The sequence below is a fragment of the Pleurodeles waltl genome, chromosome 7, assembly GCF_031143425.1.
Source record: "Pleurodeles waltl isolate 20211129_DDA chromosome 7, aPleWal1.hap1.20221129, whole genome shotgun sequence".
NCBI lineage: Eukaryota > Metazoa > Chordata > Amphibia > Caudata > Salamandridae > Pleurodeles > Pleurodeles waltl.
This window is the reverse complement of record NC_090446.1, coordinates 301,649,123-301,669,697: the sequence shown is the minus strand read 5'-3', so window position 1 is coordinate 301,669,697 and position 20,575 is coordinate 301,649,123. Positions and strand designations below refer to the sequence as shown.

General features: G+C 44.9%; 1 protein-coding gene across 2 annotated transcripts in view; it reads right to left on the bottom strand.

Annotated features, from left to right (window-relative positions):
• RPN2 (ribophorin II) overlaps positions 1 to 20,575 on the bottom strand; it is a 214,058-nt gene that overhangs the window by 175,320 nt on the left and 18,163 nt on the right. For both annotated transcript variants that reach the window (XM_069243724.1, XM_069243725.1), the window contains exon 3: positions 1,785 to 1,880. In XM_069243724.1, the coding sequence (XP_069099825.1) occupies positions 1,785 to 1,880 (96 nt within the window). The remainder of the gene's footprint in view (positions 1 to 1,784; positions 1,881 to 20,575) is intronic.

Sequence of the window (20,575 nt, the reverse complement as noted above, 5' to 3'; positions counted from 1 at the left end):
TCCTCTGTAGAAATATTGTGAGTATGAACTGGAAAGCTGGCTGAGAGGTGGAGGCCTCTGTGCTTGCTGGTTTTTAACCAAGGTAGATCTTTGGAAGGGGGACAGCAAAGCACAAATGGCTTTTGCGGAGTCTATATTTTTTCAGCTTTGCAAGGGTGGAGTCCACTAGAGGGCCAAAAAGATGCTCCTTGTCGAAGGGCATATTGAGGACCGCTTGTTGTACCTCTGGTTTAAAACCTGAGCATCGAAACCAGGCATGTGTTCTTACTAGGTTGGTGGTGTTGATACCGCACGCAGCTGATGTAATTACTACTGATTGTCTGCCTCTCTATGACAATCTGTTGTCCCCTTTCATGGTGTACATCTGGGAGATGCTGGAGGAACTCCTCCCGCTCATCCTAGTGAGCCCGATCATATCTCGCTAGTAAAGCCTGTGAGTTGGTGATACGTCAATGATTGGCTGCTTGCACAGTCACTCTTACCTGCAACATAAATCTTTTTGCTCTCCTTGTCTGGGGAGGAGAGTCCTTTGGCCCGTTTTCATGTAGTGGTGGCTACAATTAAATCTGGCGGGACCTGTGATTTTATGTAAGGTGGATTAGAGGGAGCATCTTTGTATTTTTTGTCTACTCTTGGGGTGATAACCCTAGAGCGGACTGGGTCCTTAAAAGTTTTGTCTGCATGACAAAGCATGCCAGGAAGCATGGGGAGGAAGTGGAAATCCCATGTGTGGACGTTAGGGTATCAAAAAGAATGTCTTGCTCAGTGGGGTCCCTGTGCAGCTCAACATTCTGGAAAGCCACTGGTTGAGCTATTACCAGCTGGTAAGATGTGGCATCCTCTGGTGGTGAGGGCTGTGCGGGGTATGAACCCGGATCCGTGGAAATCAAGGGATCAGTGTCATACATGTCCCATGGATCTGGGTCCTGCAGGTGTCTCACCAAATCACCCCTGTGAATAAAGGGTAACCCTGGGATATTAGCTCTCCTGCAACAGGAGAAGCAGGTGAATGGGGAGGGTGGAAGAGAAGCAGGGGTGAGGTGGTGGTGAAGATGTTAGAGGAGGAGGAGAAGAAAAAAAGACTTGTGAATAGTGGTGGTAGCCTTGCCTTGGTCTTCTCTGGAAGTGGTGAAGTATCCAGAGCATCCTAAAAGGATAGCTTCCTTTTGAAAGTGACAGAGGAGGAAGAAATAATGGGCCCTGTACCCTCCAGGATGTGGAAGCGGCGCTGACGAGTGCTCATGGTCTCCAAAATGGGTTCGAAAGGAGGTGGTGTGGCTGAAGGTCCCAAGACGTTGAATCCATGGTTTTTCACACCGGGATGTCGGCCAGTGTCCTTTGGTCAGAGCCGAAGCTAAGATGAATCTTGTTTGGTTCTGTGCCAAAGTGGTCAGTGCCAAAGGTCGGATGGAATTAGGGACAACATGTAAGACCGAAGCTGTTGAGGTCTATGCCGAAGATATTGTCTTGGCAATTTTCGGTGGCCGGAGGGGCAGGGGAGCAGGGGCTAGTTTTATTACTTGCCCTACGACCCATGAACTCCCTACCCCCTCGCCGGCTACGCCACCATATCAACCCCCATTCAATAGTAGATAGCCTACAAAAGACCCCAGTAATTGCTAAATCAAAACATTTATACTGAATGCTCACTGAAATTTTACAAGTTCATATCAAACATTCTGCAGGGAGCCATGTTTATTTCTCCTAATAGTCTCTCTTTCTTCCTTCCGGGTGGCGGGTCATGTAACATACATACAGATTTAAATTCCAAACTTTATTCTCACCTCACATGCAGAAAGGGCCTGGCTGGACTGTGCGGCATAGAAAAGGGAGTCCACGCTGTTTGGGTTGACATTTGCTTTAATAAATTCACAGGCAGCCTGCGTAGAAAGAGAACACAAAAAGTCTCAAAACAATGTGAGAAAATCTACTTCTACCACGATGAAGTGGGGCTTCCAAGGAGGTGGGTGGAGAGCAATAAAAGTGTTAAAAGTATGATTTCCCTGGAGCGCTCCAGTGGTAACAGAAGACATTTCATAGGTGCTCAGCAAAGGGGACATTATATACTGTAGCGCAGTTTGAAAATACAGCATTTCCATGCATAAAGAAAGCAAAGATGTGATAAGGAACAGTGCTGTAACAAATCGTTTATAACGCAATCCCTTTTAAAACGGTCAACAATCGTTTCTTCACACACGTTTATTGCACAAAAAAACGGCAGCACTGCTTTCTGGGATGAAACAACTTGTAAGTGACTACAATTTGTGAAACAGAAGAGTGTGGTGACAACTTTAAGGGATTGAACCCACTACTCGAGCAGATGGCCATGCAAAGGGAGTTGTTGGTTGTACTGCATTTATTACATTCTAAATTGAAGACCTAAAACTCACAAGATCTCCAATACTCAAGGGGCATAAATAAAAAAATAAAAAGTCTATGATCAATGGTGTCTGAGGAAGAGCACCAGCTTATTTTCCTGAATACAGGTTTTGGATACTATGTCAAGTGATTCAAATATACGTCAAGGAAGGAGGATCGCTAATGGTACCACAAACTATGGAAAACTTCTGCGCACTATTAAGCAAGTGAGGTCATTTCTAAAACCAAAACATTTGATAACCATGCCGTGCTCTAGAGGATGAGTGACATTAGTTTAGTTTTGCTTAAAAGACAGTCCGGAAATTTATTCTGAATCGGTCTCTCTGAAGTAATGAAATATGTATATAAGTAGACAAAATCGACAAAATTGGGCGCGAGTACTGCGTTAACCCGTGATAGACAACTATAAGATGCACACTAGCTCTTCCATGTGTCTGAATTAAAGATGTTTTAAAGGCAGCATTTGATGATAAGATCAGTTAAACATTTATTTTAAGATGGATTTCAAGCAAGTCTCCATACATTCAGTTCATCCTCCTTCAAATCACAGGAAAAAGTGTGTATTTTGAAACCTTTGGTAATAAGCAATTTACTGAAGAAATAGTAAAAAAAAAAAACAAGTTTTGTTTAAAGCTCAAAAGCATAAAATCACTGAAAGTCGTCAGTTACATTTAAGAGCACACACAGCTAACTCACAATTAGCTGCCATGAAAAAAGAGATAACTGGAGAATAGGCCGATAGAGTTATGTCTTCTGTGCGTTATTAAATGTAACTGGTGAATTTCATTGGGTTACGAGTTGGAGCCTCAAACATAACTCCGAATTAACTGTTTTTTTCTGAATTTCACTTTTTTTAAAATGATTTACCCAATTTTCTACCCTTCGCTGTGCACCAAGCCCTGCACCCAACGCTCGAGGCATATGGCCTTTGTCTATCCAGTGCAAGAGCTGCATTCAGGGCCAGGCACCTGCCATAGCTACCCAATCTCCACTACATGTTTGTTATGCATCCATTCTGCACCTTGATCCAGGCTCTGCGCCCAACCACTTTTGGCTGTGTGCAGTGGGGGTTGGTTTGTAGGGCTAGCATGACGTTGCACCAGGCTAAAATTTGCCAACTGCAGCGCCAACGTTATTTGTGAATTAAACTAGAATTGCCCTGCCAATTATATATTTCCTCCCTCAATGGATCTGGTCAAAACTTGATATAACCAAGATAAACTTAACCCAATAAATACCGATGTGTTTTTTGTGGATTCGTCAAACAGTGCTAATTTATTAGAAGATTAACGCCTTATTCACTCTAACTTTGAAATCTTTCCATTCCACAACCCAGTAATGGGCCTGCATGAAACAGATACCACTAAGAGCATGCTAAACCTGCTAAGTCTCTGCCAAAATTTAATGCAGAGCCATCTAACAGTGCCCAAGTCATTAGTAAATAAAAGTGTTTTGGACCCTTGTCTAATTTGTCTCCCCCACTGCAGGTCCATGAACCTTAAAATAACCACACTCTGTGTAACTTGCTAACCACTTCCCGCAAGTGATTCAGATTCCTCAACCAGTGCTTAAATTACAAGCAATTGAAAGTGTTATTCCCCTTTGCCTTTGCTCACATTTGATGGAAAGGCAAAATACTTGACATATCAATTAATTAAAAAATAAACCTTCCAATCTTTTGCAAATGTTTTTTTTGCAGATTCCACACACAGTTCCAAAGTTATTACCAAATGAACACTTTTGCCCCTTTTTCACTCGGCCCCATTTGGTGGATCTTCACAATCTTAACAATATTAAAAGAAAATTTAACATGTTGAATCCCTTCCAAATTTTGTTCGGGATGCCAAATATATTAGTAAATCAAAAATATTATGAACACTACCCTTAATTTCGCCACCTCATTAGATCTTCACAAAACTAATATACTCACACATGGTGTAAGGAAATGCCTCCTTGGCATGGTTGCCCCCTGACTTTTTGCCTTTGCTGATGCTATGTTTACAATTGAAAGTGTGCTGAGGCCTGCTAACCAGGCCCCAGCACCAGTGTTCTTTCCCTAACCTGTACTTTTGTATCCACAATTGGCAGACCCTGGCATCCAGATAAGTCCCTTGTAACTGGTACTTCTAGTACCAAGGGCCCTGATACCAAGGAAGGTCTCTAAGGGCTGCAGCATGTCTTATGCCACCCTGGAGACCTCTCACTCAGCACAGACACACTGCTTGCCAGCTTGTGTGTGCTAGTGAGGACAAAACGAGTAAGTCGACATGGCACTCCCCTCAGGGTGCCATGCCAGCCTCTCACTGCCTATGCAGTATAGGTAAGACACCCCTCTAGCAGGCCTTACAGCCCTAAGGCAGGGTGCACTATACCATAGGTGAGGGTACCAGTGCATGAGCATGGTACCCCTACAGTGTCTAAACAAAACCTTAGACATTGTAAGTGCAGGGTAGCCATAAGAGTATATGGTCTGGGAGTCTGTCAAACACGAACTCCACAGCACCATAATGGCTACACTGAAAACTGGGAAGTTTGGTATCAAACTTCTCAGCACAATAAATGCACACTGATGCCAGTGTACATTTTATTGTAAAATACACCCCAGAGGGCACCTTAGAGGTGCCCCCTGCAACCTATCCGACTATCTGTGTAGGCTGACTGGTTCCAGCAGCCTGCCACACTAGAGACATGTTGCTGGCCCCATGGGGAGAGTGCCTTTGTCACTCTGAGGCCAGTAACAAAGCCTGCACTGGGTGGAGATGCTAACACCTCCCCCAGGCAGGAGCTGTAACACCTGGCGGTGAGCCTCAAAGGCTCACCCCTTTGTCACAGCCCAGCAGGGCACTCCAGCTTAGTGGAGTTGCCCGCCCCCTCCGGCCACGGCCCCCACTTTTGGCGGCAAGGCTGGAGGGAACAAAGAAAGCAACAAGGAGGAGTCACTGGCCAGTCAGGACAGCCCCTAAGGTGTCCTGAGCTGAGGTGACTCTAACTTTTAGAAATCCTCCATCTTGCAGATGGAGGATTCCCCCAATAGGGTTAGGATTGTGACCCCCTCCCCTTGGGAGGAGGCACAAAGAGGGTGTACCCACCCTCAGGGCTAGTAGCCATTGGCTACTAACCCCCCAGACCTAAACACGCCCTTAAATTTAGTATTTAAGGGCTACCCTGAACCCTAGAAAATTAGATTCCTGCAACTACAAGAAGAAGGACTGCCTAGCTGAAAAACCCCTGCAGAGGAAGACCAGAAGACGACAACTGCCTTGGCTCCAGAAACTCACCGGCCTGTCTCCTGCCTTCCAAAGATCCTGCTCCAGCGACGCCTTCCAAAGGGACCAGCGACCTCGACATCCTCTGAGGACTGCCCCTGCTTCGAAAAGACAAGAAACTCCCGAGGACAGCGGACCTGCTCCAAAGAAAAGCTGCAACTTTGTTTCCAGCAGCTTTAAAGAACCCTGCAAGCTCCCCGCAAAAGGCGTGAGACTTGCAACACTGCACCCGGCGACCCCGACTCGGTTGGTGGCGATCCAACACCTCAGGAGGGACCCCAGGACTACTCTAAGACTGTGAGTACAAAAACCTGTCCCCCCTGAGCCCCCACAGCGCCGCCTGCAGAGGGAATCCCGAGGCTTCCCCTGACCGCGACTCTTTTGAATCCAAAGTCCCGACACCTGGGAGAGACCCTGCACCCGCAGCCCCCAGGACCTGAAGGACCGGACTTTCACTGGAGGAGTGACCCCCAGGAGTCCCTCTCCCTTGCCCAAGTGGAGGTTTCCCCGAGGAACCCCCCCCTTGCCTGCCTGCAGCGCTGAAGAGATCCCTAGATCTCCCATTGACTTCCATTACAAACCCGACGCTTGTTTCTACACTGCACCCGGCCGCCCCCGCGCTGCTGAGGGTGAAATTTCTGTGTGGACTTGTGTCCCCCCCGGTGCCCTACAAAACCCCCCCTGGTCTGCCCTCCGAAGACGCGGGTACTTACCTGCACGCAGACCGGAACCGGGGCACCCCCTTCTCTCCATTCTAGCCTATGTGTTTTGGGCACCACTTTGAACTCTGCACCTGACCGGCCCTGAGCTGCTGGTGTGGTGACTTTGGGGTTGCTCTGAACCCCCAACGGTGGGCTACCTTGGACCAAGAACTGAACCCTGTAAGTGTCTTACTTACCTGGTAAAACTAACAAATACTTACCTCCCCTAGGAACTGTGAAAATTGCACTAAGTGTCCACTTTTAAAACAGCTATTTGTGAATAACTTGAAAAGTATACATGCAATTTTGATGATTTGAAGTTCCTAAAGTACTTACCTGCAATACCTTTCGAATGAGCTATTACATGTAGAATTTGAACCTGTGGTTCTTAAAATAAACTAAGAAAAGATATTTTTCTATATAAAAACCTATTGGCTGGATTTGTCTCTGAGTGTGTGTACCTCATTTATTGTCTATGTGTATGTACAACAAATGCTTAACACTACTCCTTGGATAAGCCTACTGCTCGACCACACTACCACAAAATAGAGCATTAGTATTATCTATTTTTACCACTATTTTACCTCTAAGGGGAACCCTTGGACTCTGTGCATGCTATTCCTTACTTTGAAATAGCACATACAGAGCCAACTTCCTACATTGGTGGATCAGCGGTGGGGTACAAGACTTTGCATTTGCTGGACTACTCAGCCAATACCTGATCACACGACAAATTCCAAAATTGTCATTAGAAATTGATTTTTGCAATTTGAAAAGTTTTCTAAATTCTTAAAAGACCTGCTAGGGCCTTGTGTTAGATCCTGTTTAGCATTTCTTTTAGAGTTTAAAAGTTTGGTAAAAGTTTGAATTAGATTCTAGAACCAGTTTTAGTTTCTTAAAAAGTATTCCAACTTTTAGAAGCATAATGTCTAGCACAGATGTGAATGTGGTGGAACTCGACACCACACCTTACCTCCATCTACAGATGAGAGAGCTAAGGTCACTCTGTAAACTAAAGAAAATAGCAATGGGCCCCAAACCTACCAAAGTACAGCTCCAGGAGCTTTTGGCAGAGTTTGAAAAGGCCAACCCCTCTGAGGATGGCAACTCAGAGGATGAAGATAGTGACTTGGAGGGAAATTCCCCCCCTCCAGTCCTACTTAGGGAGAGCAGGGCTTCTCAAGCCCTGACTCCACAAATAATAGTCAGAGATGCTGGTTCCCTCACAGGAGGGACCAACAACTCTGAAATCACTGAGGATAACCCCAGTGAAGAGGACATCCAGTTAGCCAGGATGGCCAAAAGATTGGCTTTGGAAAGACAGATCCTAGCCATAGAGAGGGAAAGACAAGAGATGGGCCTAGGACCCATCAATGGTGGCAGTAACATAAATAGGGTCAGAGATTCTCCTGACATGTTGAAAATCCCCAAAGGGATTGTAACTAAATATGAAGATGGTGATGACATCACCAAATGGTTCACAGCTTTTGAGAGGGCTTGTGTAACCAGAAAAGTGAACAGATCTCACTGGGGTGCTCTCCTTTGGGAAATGTTCACAGGAAAGTGTAGGGATAGACTCCTCACACTCTCTGGACAAGATGCAGAATCTTATGACCTCATGAAGGGTACCCTGATTGAGGGCTTTGGATTCTCCACTGAGGAGTACAGGATTAGGTTCAGGGGGGCTCAAAAATCCTCGAGCCAGACCTGGGTTGACTTTGTTGACTACTCAGTGAAAACACTAGATGGTTGGATTCAAGGCAGTGGTGTAAGTAATTATGATGGGCTGTACAATTTATTTGTGAAAGAACACCTGTTAAGTAATTGTTTCAATGATAAACTGCATCAGCATCTGGTAGACCTAGGACCAATTTCTCCCCAAGAATTGGGAAAGAAGGCGGACCATTGGGTCAAGACAAGGGTGTCCAAGACTTCAACAGGGGGTGACCAAAAGAAAGGGGTCACAAAGACTCCCCAACAGAAGGGTGATGAGACAACCAAAACTAAAAATAGTAAAGAGTCTTCTACAGGCCCCCAAAAACCTGCACAGGAGGGTGGGCCCAGAGCCTCTTCACAAAACAATGGGTACAAGGGTAAAAACTTTGATCCCAAAAAGGCCTGGTGTCATAGCTGTAAACAGCATGGACACCAAACTGGAGACAAGGCCTGTCCCAAGAAAGGTTCCACTCCAAACTCCCATCCAGGTAACACTGGAATGGCTAGTCTCCAAGTGGGATCAACAGTGTGCCCAGAGCAAATCAGGGTCCACACTGAAGCTACTCTAGTCTCTGAGGGTGGGGTGGATTTAGCCACACTAGCTGCCTGGCCGCCTAACATGCAAAAATACAGGCAGCAGCTCTTTATTAATGGGACAAGTGTAGAGGGCCTGAGGGATACAGGTGCCAGTGTCACCATGGTGACAGAGAAACTGGTTTCCCCTGGCCAATACCTGACTGGAAAAACTTACACAGTCACCAACGCTGACAATCAGAGAAAAGTACATCCCATGGCAATGGTTACTTTAGAATGGGGAGGGGTCAATGGCCTGAAGCAGGTGGTGGTCTCCTCAAATATCCCAGTGGACTGTCTGCTTGGAAATGACCTGGAGTCCTCAGCATGGGCTGAGGTAGAACTAAAAACCCATGCAGCAATGCTGGGTATCCCTGAACTGGTGTGTGTGAAAACAAGAGCACAGTGCAAGGCACAGGGTGAACAAGTAGAGCTGGAGTCTGGAAGAATGGCCCAGCCTACCAAGAGAAAAGGAAAGTCAGTTGGGAAACCAACTGCAACACAGCAAAAGAAAGGGAACCTCTCTTCTCAGGAAGAAGTTCTGCCCTCTGAGGGAACTGAGCCTTTGGAGCTTGAACCTTATCAGGTTGAGCTCTTGGGCCCAGGGGGACCCTCAAGGGAAGAGCTGTGTAAGGGACAAGAAACCTGTCCCTCTCTTGAAGGCCTTAGGCAGCAAGCTGCTGAAGAGTCCAAAGGCAAGAAAAATGGAACACATAGGGTCTATTGGGAAGATGGGCTCCTGTACACTGAGGCCAGAGACCCCAAACCTGGTGCCACTAGGAGAGTGGTAGTGCCTCAGCTGTTCAGAGAGTTCATCCTAACATTGGCCCATGACATTCCCCTTGCTGGACATTTGGGACAAACCAAGACGTGGGAGAGGTTAGTCAACCACTTCTACTGGCCCAATATGTCCAACATGGTTAAGGAGTTTTGCCTCTCCTGCCCCACCTGTCAAGCCAGTGGTAAGACAGGTGGGCATCCAAAGGCCCCCCTCATTCCACTTCCAGTGGTGGGGGTGCCCTTTGAAAGAGTGGGTGTGGACATAGTTGGTCCACTGGAACCTCCCACAGCCTCAGGAAATATGTATATCCTGGTAGTAGTGGATCATGCTACCAGGTATCCTGAAGCTATTCCCCTTAGGTCGACTACTGCCCCTGCAGTAGCCAAGGCCCTCATTGGTATCTTTACCAGAGTGGGTTTCCCTAAGGAGGTGGTGTCCGACAGAGGTACCAACTTCATGTCAGCATACCTAAAGCACATGTGGAATGAGTGTGGAGTGACTTATAAGTTCACTACACCCTACCATCCACAAACTAATGGCTTAGTTGAGAGATTCAACAAGACATTAAAGGGCATGATCATGGGGCTCCCAGAAAAACTCAAAAGGAGATGGGATGTCCTCTTGCCATGTCTGCTTTTCGCTTACAGGGAGGTACCACAGAAGGGAGTAGGGTTCTCACCCTTTGAACTTCTGTTTGGTCATCCTGTAAGGGGACCACTTGCCCTTGTTAAAGAAGGCTGGGAGAGACCTCTCCATGAGCCTAAACAGGACATAGTGGACTATGTACTTGGCCTTCGCTCTAGAATGGCAGAGTACATGGAAAAGGCAACCAAAAACCTTGAGGCCAGCCAACAGCTCCAGAAGTTTTGGTATGACCAAAAGGCTGCACTGGTTGAGTTCCAACCAGGGCAGAAAGTCTGGGTTCTGGAGCCTGTGGCTCCCAGGGCACTCCAGGACAAATGGAGTGGCCCTTACCCAGTACTAGAGAGGAAGAGTCAGGTCACCTACCTGGTGGACCTGGGCACAAGCAGGAGCCCCAAGAGGGTGATCCATGTGAACCGCCTTAAGCTCTTCCATGACAGGGCTGATGTGAATCTGTTGATGGTAACAGATGAGGATCAGGAGGCAGAGAGTGAACCTCTCCCTGATCTTCTGTCATCAGACCCAAGAGATGGCACAGTAGATGGAGTGATCTACTCAGACACCCTCTCTGGCCAACAGCAAGCTGATTGTAGGAGAGTCCTACAACAGTTTCCTGAACTCTTCTCCTTAACCCCTGGTCAGACACACCTGTGTACCCATGATGTGGACACAGGAGACAGCATGCCTGTCAAGAACAAAATCTTTAGACAGTCTGACCATGTTAAGGCAAGCATCAAGGTGGAAGTCCACAAGATGCTGGAATTGGGAGTCATTGAGCGCTCTGACAGCCCCTGGGCTAGCCCAGTGGTCTTAGTCCCCAAACCTCACACCACAGATGGAAAGAAAGAGATGAGGTTTTGTGTGGACTACAGAGGGCTCAATTCTGTCACCAAGACAGATGCCCATCCAATTCCAAGAGCTGATGAGCTCATTGATAAGTTAGGTGCTGCCAAATTTCTAAGTACCTTTGACTTGACAGCAGGGTACTGGCAAATAAAAATGGCACCTGGAGCAAAAGAAAAGACAGCATTCTCCACACCTGATGGGCATTATCAGTTTACTGTTATGCCCTTTGGTTTAAAGAATGCCCCTGCTACCTTCCAAAGGTTGGTGAATCAAGTCCTTGCTGGCTTGGAGTCCTTTAGCACAGCTTATCTGGATGATATTGCTGTCTTTAGCTCCACCTGGCAGGATCACCTGGTCCACCTGAAGAAGGTTTTGAAGGCTCTGCAATCTGCAGGCCTCTCTATCAAGGCATCCAAATGCCAGATAGGGCAGGGAACTGTGGTTTACTTGGGCCACCTTGTAGGTGGAGGCCAAGTTCAGCCACTCCAACCCAAGATCCAGACCATTCTGGACTGGGTAGCTCCAAAAACCCAGACTCAAGTCAGGGCATTCCTTGGCTTGACTGGGTACTACAGGAGGTTTGTGAAGGGATATGGATCCATTGTGACAGCCCTCACTGAGCTCACCTCCAAGAAAATGCCCAAGAAAGTGAACTGGACTGTGGACTGCCAACAGGCCTTTGACACCCTGAAACAAGCAATGTGCTCAGCACCAGTTCTCAAAGCTCCAGATTATTCTAAGCAATTCATTGTGCAGACTGATGCCTCTGAACATGGGATAGGGGCAGTTTTGTCCCAAACAAATGATGATGGCCTTGACCAGCCTGTTGCTTTCATTAGCAGGAGGTTACTCCCCAGGGAGCAGCGTTGGAGTGCCATTGAGAGGGAGGCCTTTGCTGTGGTTTGGTCCCTGAAGAAGCTGAGACCATACCTCTTTGGGACTCCCTTCCTAGTTCAAACTGACCACAGACCTCTCAAATGGCTGATGCAAATGAAAGGTGAAAATCCTAAACTGTTGAGGTGGTCCATCTCCCTACAGGGAATGGACTTTATAGTGGAACACAGACCTGGGACTGCCCATGCCAATGCAGATGGCCTTTCCAGGTTCTTCCACTTAGAAAATGAAGACTCTCTTGGGAAAGGTTAGTCTCATCCTCTTTCGTTTGGGGGGGGGTTGTGTAAGGAAATGCCTCCTTGGCATGGTTGCCCCCTGACTTTTTGCCTTTGCTGATGCTATGTTTACAATTGAAAGTGTGCTGAGGCCTGCTAACCAGGCCCCAGCACCAGTGTTCTTTCCCTAACCTGTACTTTTGTATCCACAATTGGCAGACCCTGGCATCCAGATAAGTCCCTTGTAACTGGTACTTCTAGTACCAAGGGCCCTGATACCAAGGAAGGTCTCTAAGGGCTGCAGCATGTCTTATGCCACCCTGGAGACCTCTCACTCAGCACAGACACACTGCTTGCCAGCTTGTGTGTGCTAGTGAGGACAAAACGAGTAAGTCGACATGGCACTCCCCTCAGGGTGCCATGCCAGCCTCTCACTGCCTATGCAGTATAGGTAAGACACCCCTCTAGCAGGCCTTACAGCCCTAAGGCAGGGTGCACTATACCATAGGTGAGGGTACCAGTGCATGAGCATGGTACCCCTACAGTGTCTAAACAAAACCTTAGACATTGTAAGTGCAGGGTAGCCATAAGAGTATATGGTCTGGGAGTCTGTCAAACACGAACTCCACAGCACCATAATGGCTACACTGAAAACTGGGAAGTTTGGTATCAAACTTCTCAGCACAATAAATGCACACTGATGCCAGTGTACATTTTATTGTAAAATACACCCCAGAGGGCACCTTAGAGGTGCCCCCTGCAACCTATCCGACTATCTGTGTAGGCTGACTGGTTCCAGCAGCCTGCCACACTAGAGACATGTTGCTGGCCCCATGGGGAGAGTGCCTTTGTCACTCTGAGGCCAGTAACAAAGCCTGCACTGGGTGGAGATGCTAACACCTCCCCCAGGCAGGAGCTGTAACACCTGGCGGTGAGCCTCAAAGGCTCACCCCTTTGTCACAGCCCAGCAGGGCACTCCAGCTTAGTGGAGTTGCCCGCCCCCTCCGGCCACGGCCCCCACTTTTGGCGGCAAGGCTGGAGGGAACAAAGAAAGCAACAAGGAGGAGTCACTGGCCAGTCAGGACAGCCCCTAAGGTGTCCTGAGCTGAGGTGACTCTAACTTTTAGAAATCCTCCATCTTGCAGATGGAGGATTCCCCCAATAGGGTTAGGATTGTGACCCCCTCCCCTTGGGAGGAGGCACAAAGAGGGTGTACCCACCCTCAGGGCTAGTAGCCATTGGCTACTAACCCCCCAGACCTAAACACGCCCTTAAATTTAGTATTTAAGGGCTACCCTGAACCCTAGAAAATTAGATTCCTGCAACTACAAGAAGAAGGACTGCCTAGCTGAAAAACCCCTGCAGAGGAAGACCAGAAGACGACAACTGCCTTGGCTCCAGAAACTCACCGGCCTGTCTCCTGCCTTCCAAAGATCCTGCTCCAGCGACGCCTTCCAAAGGGACCAGCGACCTCGACATCCTCTGAGGACTGCCCCTGCTTCGAAAAGACAAGAAACTCCCGAGGACAGCGGACCTGCTCCAAAGAAAAGCTGCAACTTTGTTTCCAGCAGCTTTAAAGAACCCTGCAAGCTCCCCGCAAAAGGCGTGAGACTTGCAACACTGCACCCGGCGACCCCGACTCGGTTGGTGGCGATCCAACACCTCAGGAGGGACCCCAGGACTACTCTAAGACTGTGAGTACAAAAACCTGTCCCCCCTGAGCCCCCACAGCGCCGCCTGCAGAGGGAATCCCGAGGCTTCCCCTGACCGCGACTCTTTTGAATCCAAAGTCCCGACACCTGGGAGAGACCCTGCACCCGCAGCCCCCAGGACCTGAAGGACCGGACTTTCACTGGAGGAGTGACCCCCAGGAGTCCCTCTCCCTTGCCCAAGTGGAGGTTTCCCCGAGGAACCCCCCCCTTGCCTGCCTGCAGCGCTGAAGAGATCCCTAGATCTCCCATTGACTTCCATTACAAACCCAACGCTTGTTTCTACACTGCACCCGGCCGCCCCCGCGCTGCTGAGGGTGAAATTTCTGTGTGGACTTGTGTCCCCCCCGGTGCCCTACAAAACCCCCCCTGGTCTGCCCTCCGAAGACGCGGGTACTTACCTGCACGCAGACCGGAACCGGGGCACCCCCTTCTCTCCATTCTAGCCTATGTGTTTTGGGCACCACTTTGAACTCTGCACCTGACCGGCCCTGAGCTGCTGGTGTGGTGACTTTGGGGTTGCTCTGAACCCCCAACGGTGGGCTACCTTGGACCAAGAACTGAACCCTGTAAGTGTCTTACTTACCTGGTAAAACTAACAAATACTTACCTCCCCTAGGAACTGTGAAAATTGCACTAAGTGTCCACTTTTAAAACAGCTATTTGTGAATAACTTGAAAAGTATACATGCAATTTTGATGATTTGAAGTTCCTAAAGTACTTACCTGCAATACCTTTCGAATGAGCTATTACATGTAGAATTTGAACCTGTGGTTCTTAAAATAAACTAAGAAAAGATATTTTTCTATATAAAAACCTATTGGCTGGATTTGTCTCTGAGTGTGTGTACCTCATTTATTGTCTATGTGTATGTACAACAAATGCTTAACACTACTCCTTGGATAAGCCTACTGCTCGACCACACTACCACAAAATAGAGCATTAGTATTATCTATTTTTACCACTATTTTACCTCTAAGGGGAACCCTTGGACTCTGTGCATGCTATTCCTTACTTTGAAATAGCACATACAGAGCCAACTTCCTACACATGGTTTTACTTGCCAACTAACTGCCAGATTTAAGAAAGATTCAAATAGTGTAAAAGTTATAAGCAAATTTTATTGCCCCACCTACAAATTAAGTAGGCCCGATTTAATGATTTCAGAAAAACTTTACATACCAATGAAAAAAAACAAAATCCTTCCTGCCTTCTGCCAAATTTTGTGCAGCTTAATCACACAGCTCCAAACCTATTATCAAATTAACACACCTTCCCCTCCCCTCTCAGTTATAAATACAAACAAATTTGCAACTACTGAAAGAAATATGAATGTACTAAGCATCTACAAAATTTTAGGCATATTCATCCCATGGAGCCAACGTTGTAAGCAATTTAACCAATGGCTTTTCAAACTGAAAATGTACAAGTGTTACCCCTTCGAGTCCACATGGCATATGTATCAAATTCTTCTATCTCAAAACTACTAAGCGGTTTTACATCAAACTACATATATATATATATATACATATACACACATACTGAGTAAAAAGTTAAACTTTCATGCCAAGTACAGTGTAAATACATTCAACAGTCTCTCAACAAATTATCCTATAGTAAGTAAAAATGGGAAATTACACCCCTTTTCACCACCTACTTTTTCCCTTTTCCCCATAGATCTTCTTTGGTGTCTGCGTCACTGGTAAAATGGTGTTTTAAGCATGGTGGATGTGGAAAGTTTTGACATGCGTTGTGTGCGCTGGTAACCAACCACAAGTGAAGAAAGTTAAGTGGTTTTAGGTGTAAGAGACAGAACTATAATACCGTTTTTTAAAACCACATTTTTACCTAGTGAATTTCATTTTGTATGATACAATTAAATTTCCTTACGCAGGGTGGGTTGGGTGCAAGGCCTGGTCAGCTATTTCCTGCTGAAGACTTCCCTATCTCTCTGCCTTACATGCTCCCCACACTTTATAAAATTCCCATGTCAGATACGACTCAAGATTTCTAACGAAATGGCAGTTGAATCTAATACCTAAAATAGCTGCTTACAAAATCTATATATCGTTTTTAGCTCATAAGTCTGAAACATATTTCTGTGATCTTTTCTTTTAAAATGCTGTTTTCACACCTGCGGAGCCCCTTCACTCCCTACTGCACCCTGAGGCCCTCTGTGGGAGTCTATTTATGAGTTTCAAGATGCCAAAAAAAGAAATCAGGGGTCTTCTCCTACCAATCGCATTTCTCAAAATATTCAATTTAAAATTGACAGGAGCCACAATTCGCTGACACCCAGAAGAATCATTTGACAGTTACATTCCATAACAAGCGTCAATTCAACACCCAGAGAGAAAGAGACCATAAGTGCACGGAAAATGTACAGAAACGTTTCCAGAGATTTAACACATCCAAGAGAGAGATCTTTTTTAAGTAAGTCATGGTACAGATATTGGCAGCTGGTTTCCAAAGATGCAAACAGCACAACTTTTACAGCACACTCATTAACATTATATAAGCAGCCCTTCATTTCAGACTAACATTATAGAAGTGCACTGTTGAGCATGGGAGGTTAATCCCACTAATTCAGACTCTCACTCATTTTTCATTCGCTTATTATCTCATGCACTTTGTGTACCTCACATCCTCCATCACAGACTCTTTCCCACAGTCTCAGTTCTCTGTCTCTATCACATCCACAAAGTCACTGCCTCCCACTCACTCATGTTTTCAGTCTCTCACTTATTTTCTCATTTGCCTAGTCTTATGCATTCTCTCTCTCATGCTCTCCCCCTCACATCCTCTTTCACTTTCAGTCACTCACTTTTACACTCATCTTACTCCTTCACTCACTGCGTTATTGACATCCACTCAATTTTTCAGTTACTGGCAACTTTAACAGTTTCTAACTCACAATTTATCATTTAGTCCAATTCACTTTCCAAGTTGCTCTCTCTCTCTCATGCAAGCTCTCCCCGCCACACCCCTCCTCACACTATTTCAGTCAGTCTCACTGAGGCTTACTTTCATATTACCCCAATCCGTCCCTCTTCACTTACTGTTTCTACATACACAGTCTCAACTCACTTTCATTTATTCACTCTCCACATCATCTACACTTCAACTCACCAACAAAAGAAACATGATATGTTTATCTTTTTTATGCTCTTAATGTTAGTTCTGAAAAAAAACATTTTTTTGTTTTCATAGTTTTTTTTCATTCTTTCTTTATAAGGTAAAAAAGTGCTAATTTAACAACACCAGTAGATTAAAAATGACTAAAGGGGAGTCAAGATCTAACATAACTGAATAAAAAAAGAAGTATAATCTTTGGAATATCAGTACCCGGTCCAACCTCAAGGGCTTAGAAAGTACTACCACTAAAATGAAATTATAGGATTGAGACACATTTTTTTTATATTCCCATCACGTCAAACTAGTTACATATGTAGGTCTCTTTGCTCTTCATACAATAAGCACACTTACATCAGAAGTGACTTTTTAAAAATGAAACAAAGTTGTAATGAAGCTACGAGTTTCGAAGTTCTAACTTCCGGTAGTGCGATACGCTAAAATCCTGCCTTTTCATATCGAGCTGTAAATCCTCTATAAAATCATGACTACCAAAATGAAAGGAGACATCTGCAGGGTTAAACACTGAAATGACTTTAGAAAAAAAACAAGTTCCAATCTTTTAGAAATAAGGACCCTACCCTTGCGCATACACCATTTTAACACTAGCACTGAAGAGAGAGAAGACATAAAAGATGACAGATTTTTAAGAAGCCCAAACAAAAATGGCCCAGGACCTGAGCAGCAGACTCAAGAGACAGAATCTCCAGACAACTTAGAGCCACGAGGAGGAAGACGCCACTGTTATGAAAGTTCCTATAATTTCTACATCAACTGAGCAGCCACCAGGGAGTGACTGACATGGCAATTTTGTAAAATACATCCTTAACGAGCTACAACATGAAGTGCCTGTAACATAACTTGCACATTTTGCAACCAGCCGCAGTGACTGTTTCACAAAATGCAGAAGAATCAGACCCATTTCATAAAAATGTTTAGAATATGCTGCACATCAGGCAAAATAATCTTCTATTCAGGCAAATAAAATGAAAGTGATCAATTTCGATAAATAGGCACCTTCCCATGGAAAGAACACAAGAGATTTATGTAATGTAAAATCTTTTCGGGTTTAAAAATATTTTTTTTAAGTATTTGCTTTATGAAAAGACTCACAACAAAATACAAAAAATGGTTCAGAGTAGGAAGTTAAATTAACCCTAAGTTTTAGACAGAAAAAAAAACAACAAAAAATAAAATAAAACAATTGCCCACGTGCAGCAGTTTGGGTGTAGAGTATGCATAGGCCAAGAACACACCTACTGTGCAGTGGTTTTTGCATGTACCAGTGTTCTGGGCACCCAGCTATGAATTTTGCAGCCCCACCGTCAAAAGGTGGAAGGCTGTGTGCAACAGCTTTCAGCAGAAGGTTGGCCACAGAATTTGCCTACAGGCCAGGCTCGTCAGTCAAGCCTTCCTGTGTACACCTGAAGGTACTGGTGTGTCAAGACTGAATTAAGATGTATTACAATTTCAAACCAGTTTTCTTTTCAAATCAAGTAAAACATTTTTAGTCCTGGTCAACTGTGGCCAAGCATAAGGGTAAGGGTTTTGGAGTTGGTGATCCACTGGAACAAACCAAGGAATAGAAGAGATGCATCAGAGCTGCACCACAATTGTCCTTGTTAGTATTTCACTTTGTCAACTTTAATTTTGCATACATGTGTACTTTCGTGCTTGTATGCCCGATGGTTGCATTGTGGCTTATGCTAAGTATAGCAGTCTTGAGTTGACCATGGTGACAATCCAATAATAAAGGCTAAAGGCCTGATTTGTTATGAAACATTAAGATAAATGCAGTAGATCTGGAATATTGATCGGGAAATATGTTAACGTCAAGAGGTATTTAGAGGGGGTGGTTTGTATTCTGAATTAAAGCCCACTGATGTAGTACACAAGAGTTTTGGTGTTAGGTTATGTGCTGTTAAAAAACATAGGTATAGAGAATTTGCCCTTGAGAATCTTTGTTAAACCCTGTAAGTAGAGAATGTCCCTGTTAGTAGAGAATGTTGAAATATTGTATCACATGCAATTTTATTACTGCTTGATTAATGAGTGCATTGTGGGAATGCTTATACTCAGTACAGTAGGCCCAAGATGGTTATGGTGACAAGTCAATTAACTGCTGTAGGCTTGGATGGTGTGCAGGGAAATGTAAAACGAAATACCATCGTCCTGTGTCTTTTCTTAAGGAATGTGGTGTATCAGATTATTTTGGTTAGTATTAGATACTTTAAGTGCACATTGTTGGGGATACATAAAGAATTAGAGTAATGCTATCAAAACAGGACTATGTGAAAGAGTCCAAAAACGGTTCTTCACAGGTCTGAAGCATTCTTCCTACTTTGGTGTCTAGATTTTGCCCACTTACTGAATGTTACAGGATTAGTTTGTCCCACTACCAGTCGACGTATGATCTATTTTTTTTAAGTAGTGCTTTCTTTTTGCTGGACAATACAATGAGTGCATAGACATAGTGTTTAACTACCATTGATATAAATCCATATTTAAGTCGTTTTTGTTCTTAAAAACAACACAAACTCATAAATTAAGAAAGATTACAAATGCACCCTAAAACCACGCCTGAAGGCTTCAGTTCAAAACTGTGTCAAGTCGCAATCCAAACTGAATGGAGCAAACTAAATATAATGCAAACTGTCCTGTTTTCAGAGATTTCAACCTGCTTTACATTTAAAAAAAATCTATTTATTAGTTAACCTTCATTATTACGATAACATATCCAGACTTTAAAGTAAAAGTTTTGGCTTTAGTAGAAATTATCTAAAGCCTTCCTCTGGAATGGGATTATTTATGATGTCAAACAACTACACTGCATACAGGTCTTTTATTACGTTGTATGTGATATAGCTTAATTTACAGCAGTCTGGACAAAATATGTAACAGAAAGCATATATGTCTTCCCTCTGTATTGCCTTTGTTAGTCAGTAACAAGCTCAACTAGCAATACTGGTCACTTAAAAACATACTGTGTAGACATGCTTGTTAACTTGACCGAGCAATTGTGTGAAAATAAATGGAAACATACTAACTAGAGCTGATAGGAAGATTATGTGTCTACCCTATTAAGGTTTCATTGCAACACTTCATTGTATCAGTAATTCATTTAGACTATTTTGCACAGTGTAACAGGTGTGAATAAATAGTTTCTTTGAGATCAAATTTGTGAATTATGAAACCTTCACTTTTCTGTCAAACTGATGTAAAATAATTTTGACAATTTATGAAAATAGATATTTGGGTACTTGTGATGGGAAAAAAACGTTCTATACATGCCAGAAGCACATAAACCATCTACAAATTGTCTGGTAGCAATGAGATATTAAAAAGTAGGGGCTAGTTGTGCTTAAAGCCACCAATAAAATGTAGGCAAGTTGCCATGACCTGCAAGGTACCTCAAGTCATGATTACACAATTTTTCTGACAAAAGCAATCGGTTTAAAAAAAGTATCAATTATTTCTTAACTGCAGTGTATGACTGACTGCATGAAGACACACTTTTTAACCCCTTGGATGCGGGCGTCGGCCAGTGGCCGATGCCCGCACTACCTCCCTGGTGCGGGTCACGACCAGTGGCCGACACCAGGGAGGGGGTTAATAAACGCACCCGAGGATTTTTTTTTTATTCCCCGGGAGACACAGAAGCGTTTCAGTGTCTCCCCACCGACCCCCACCCACCCCTTTGTGACGTCAGCGCGGATGTCAC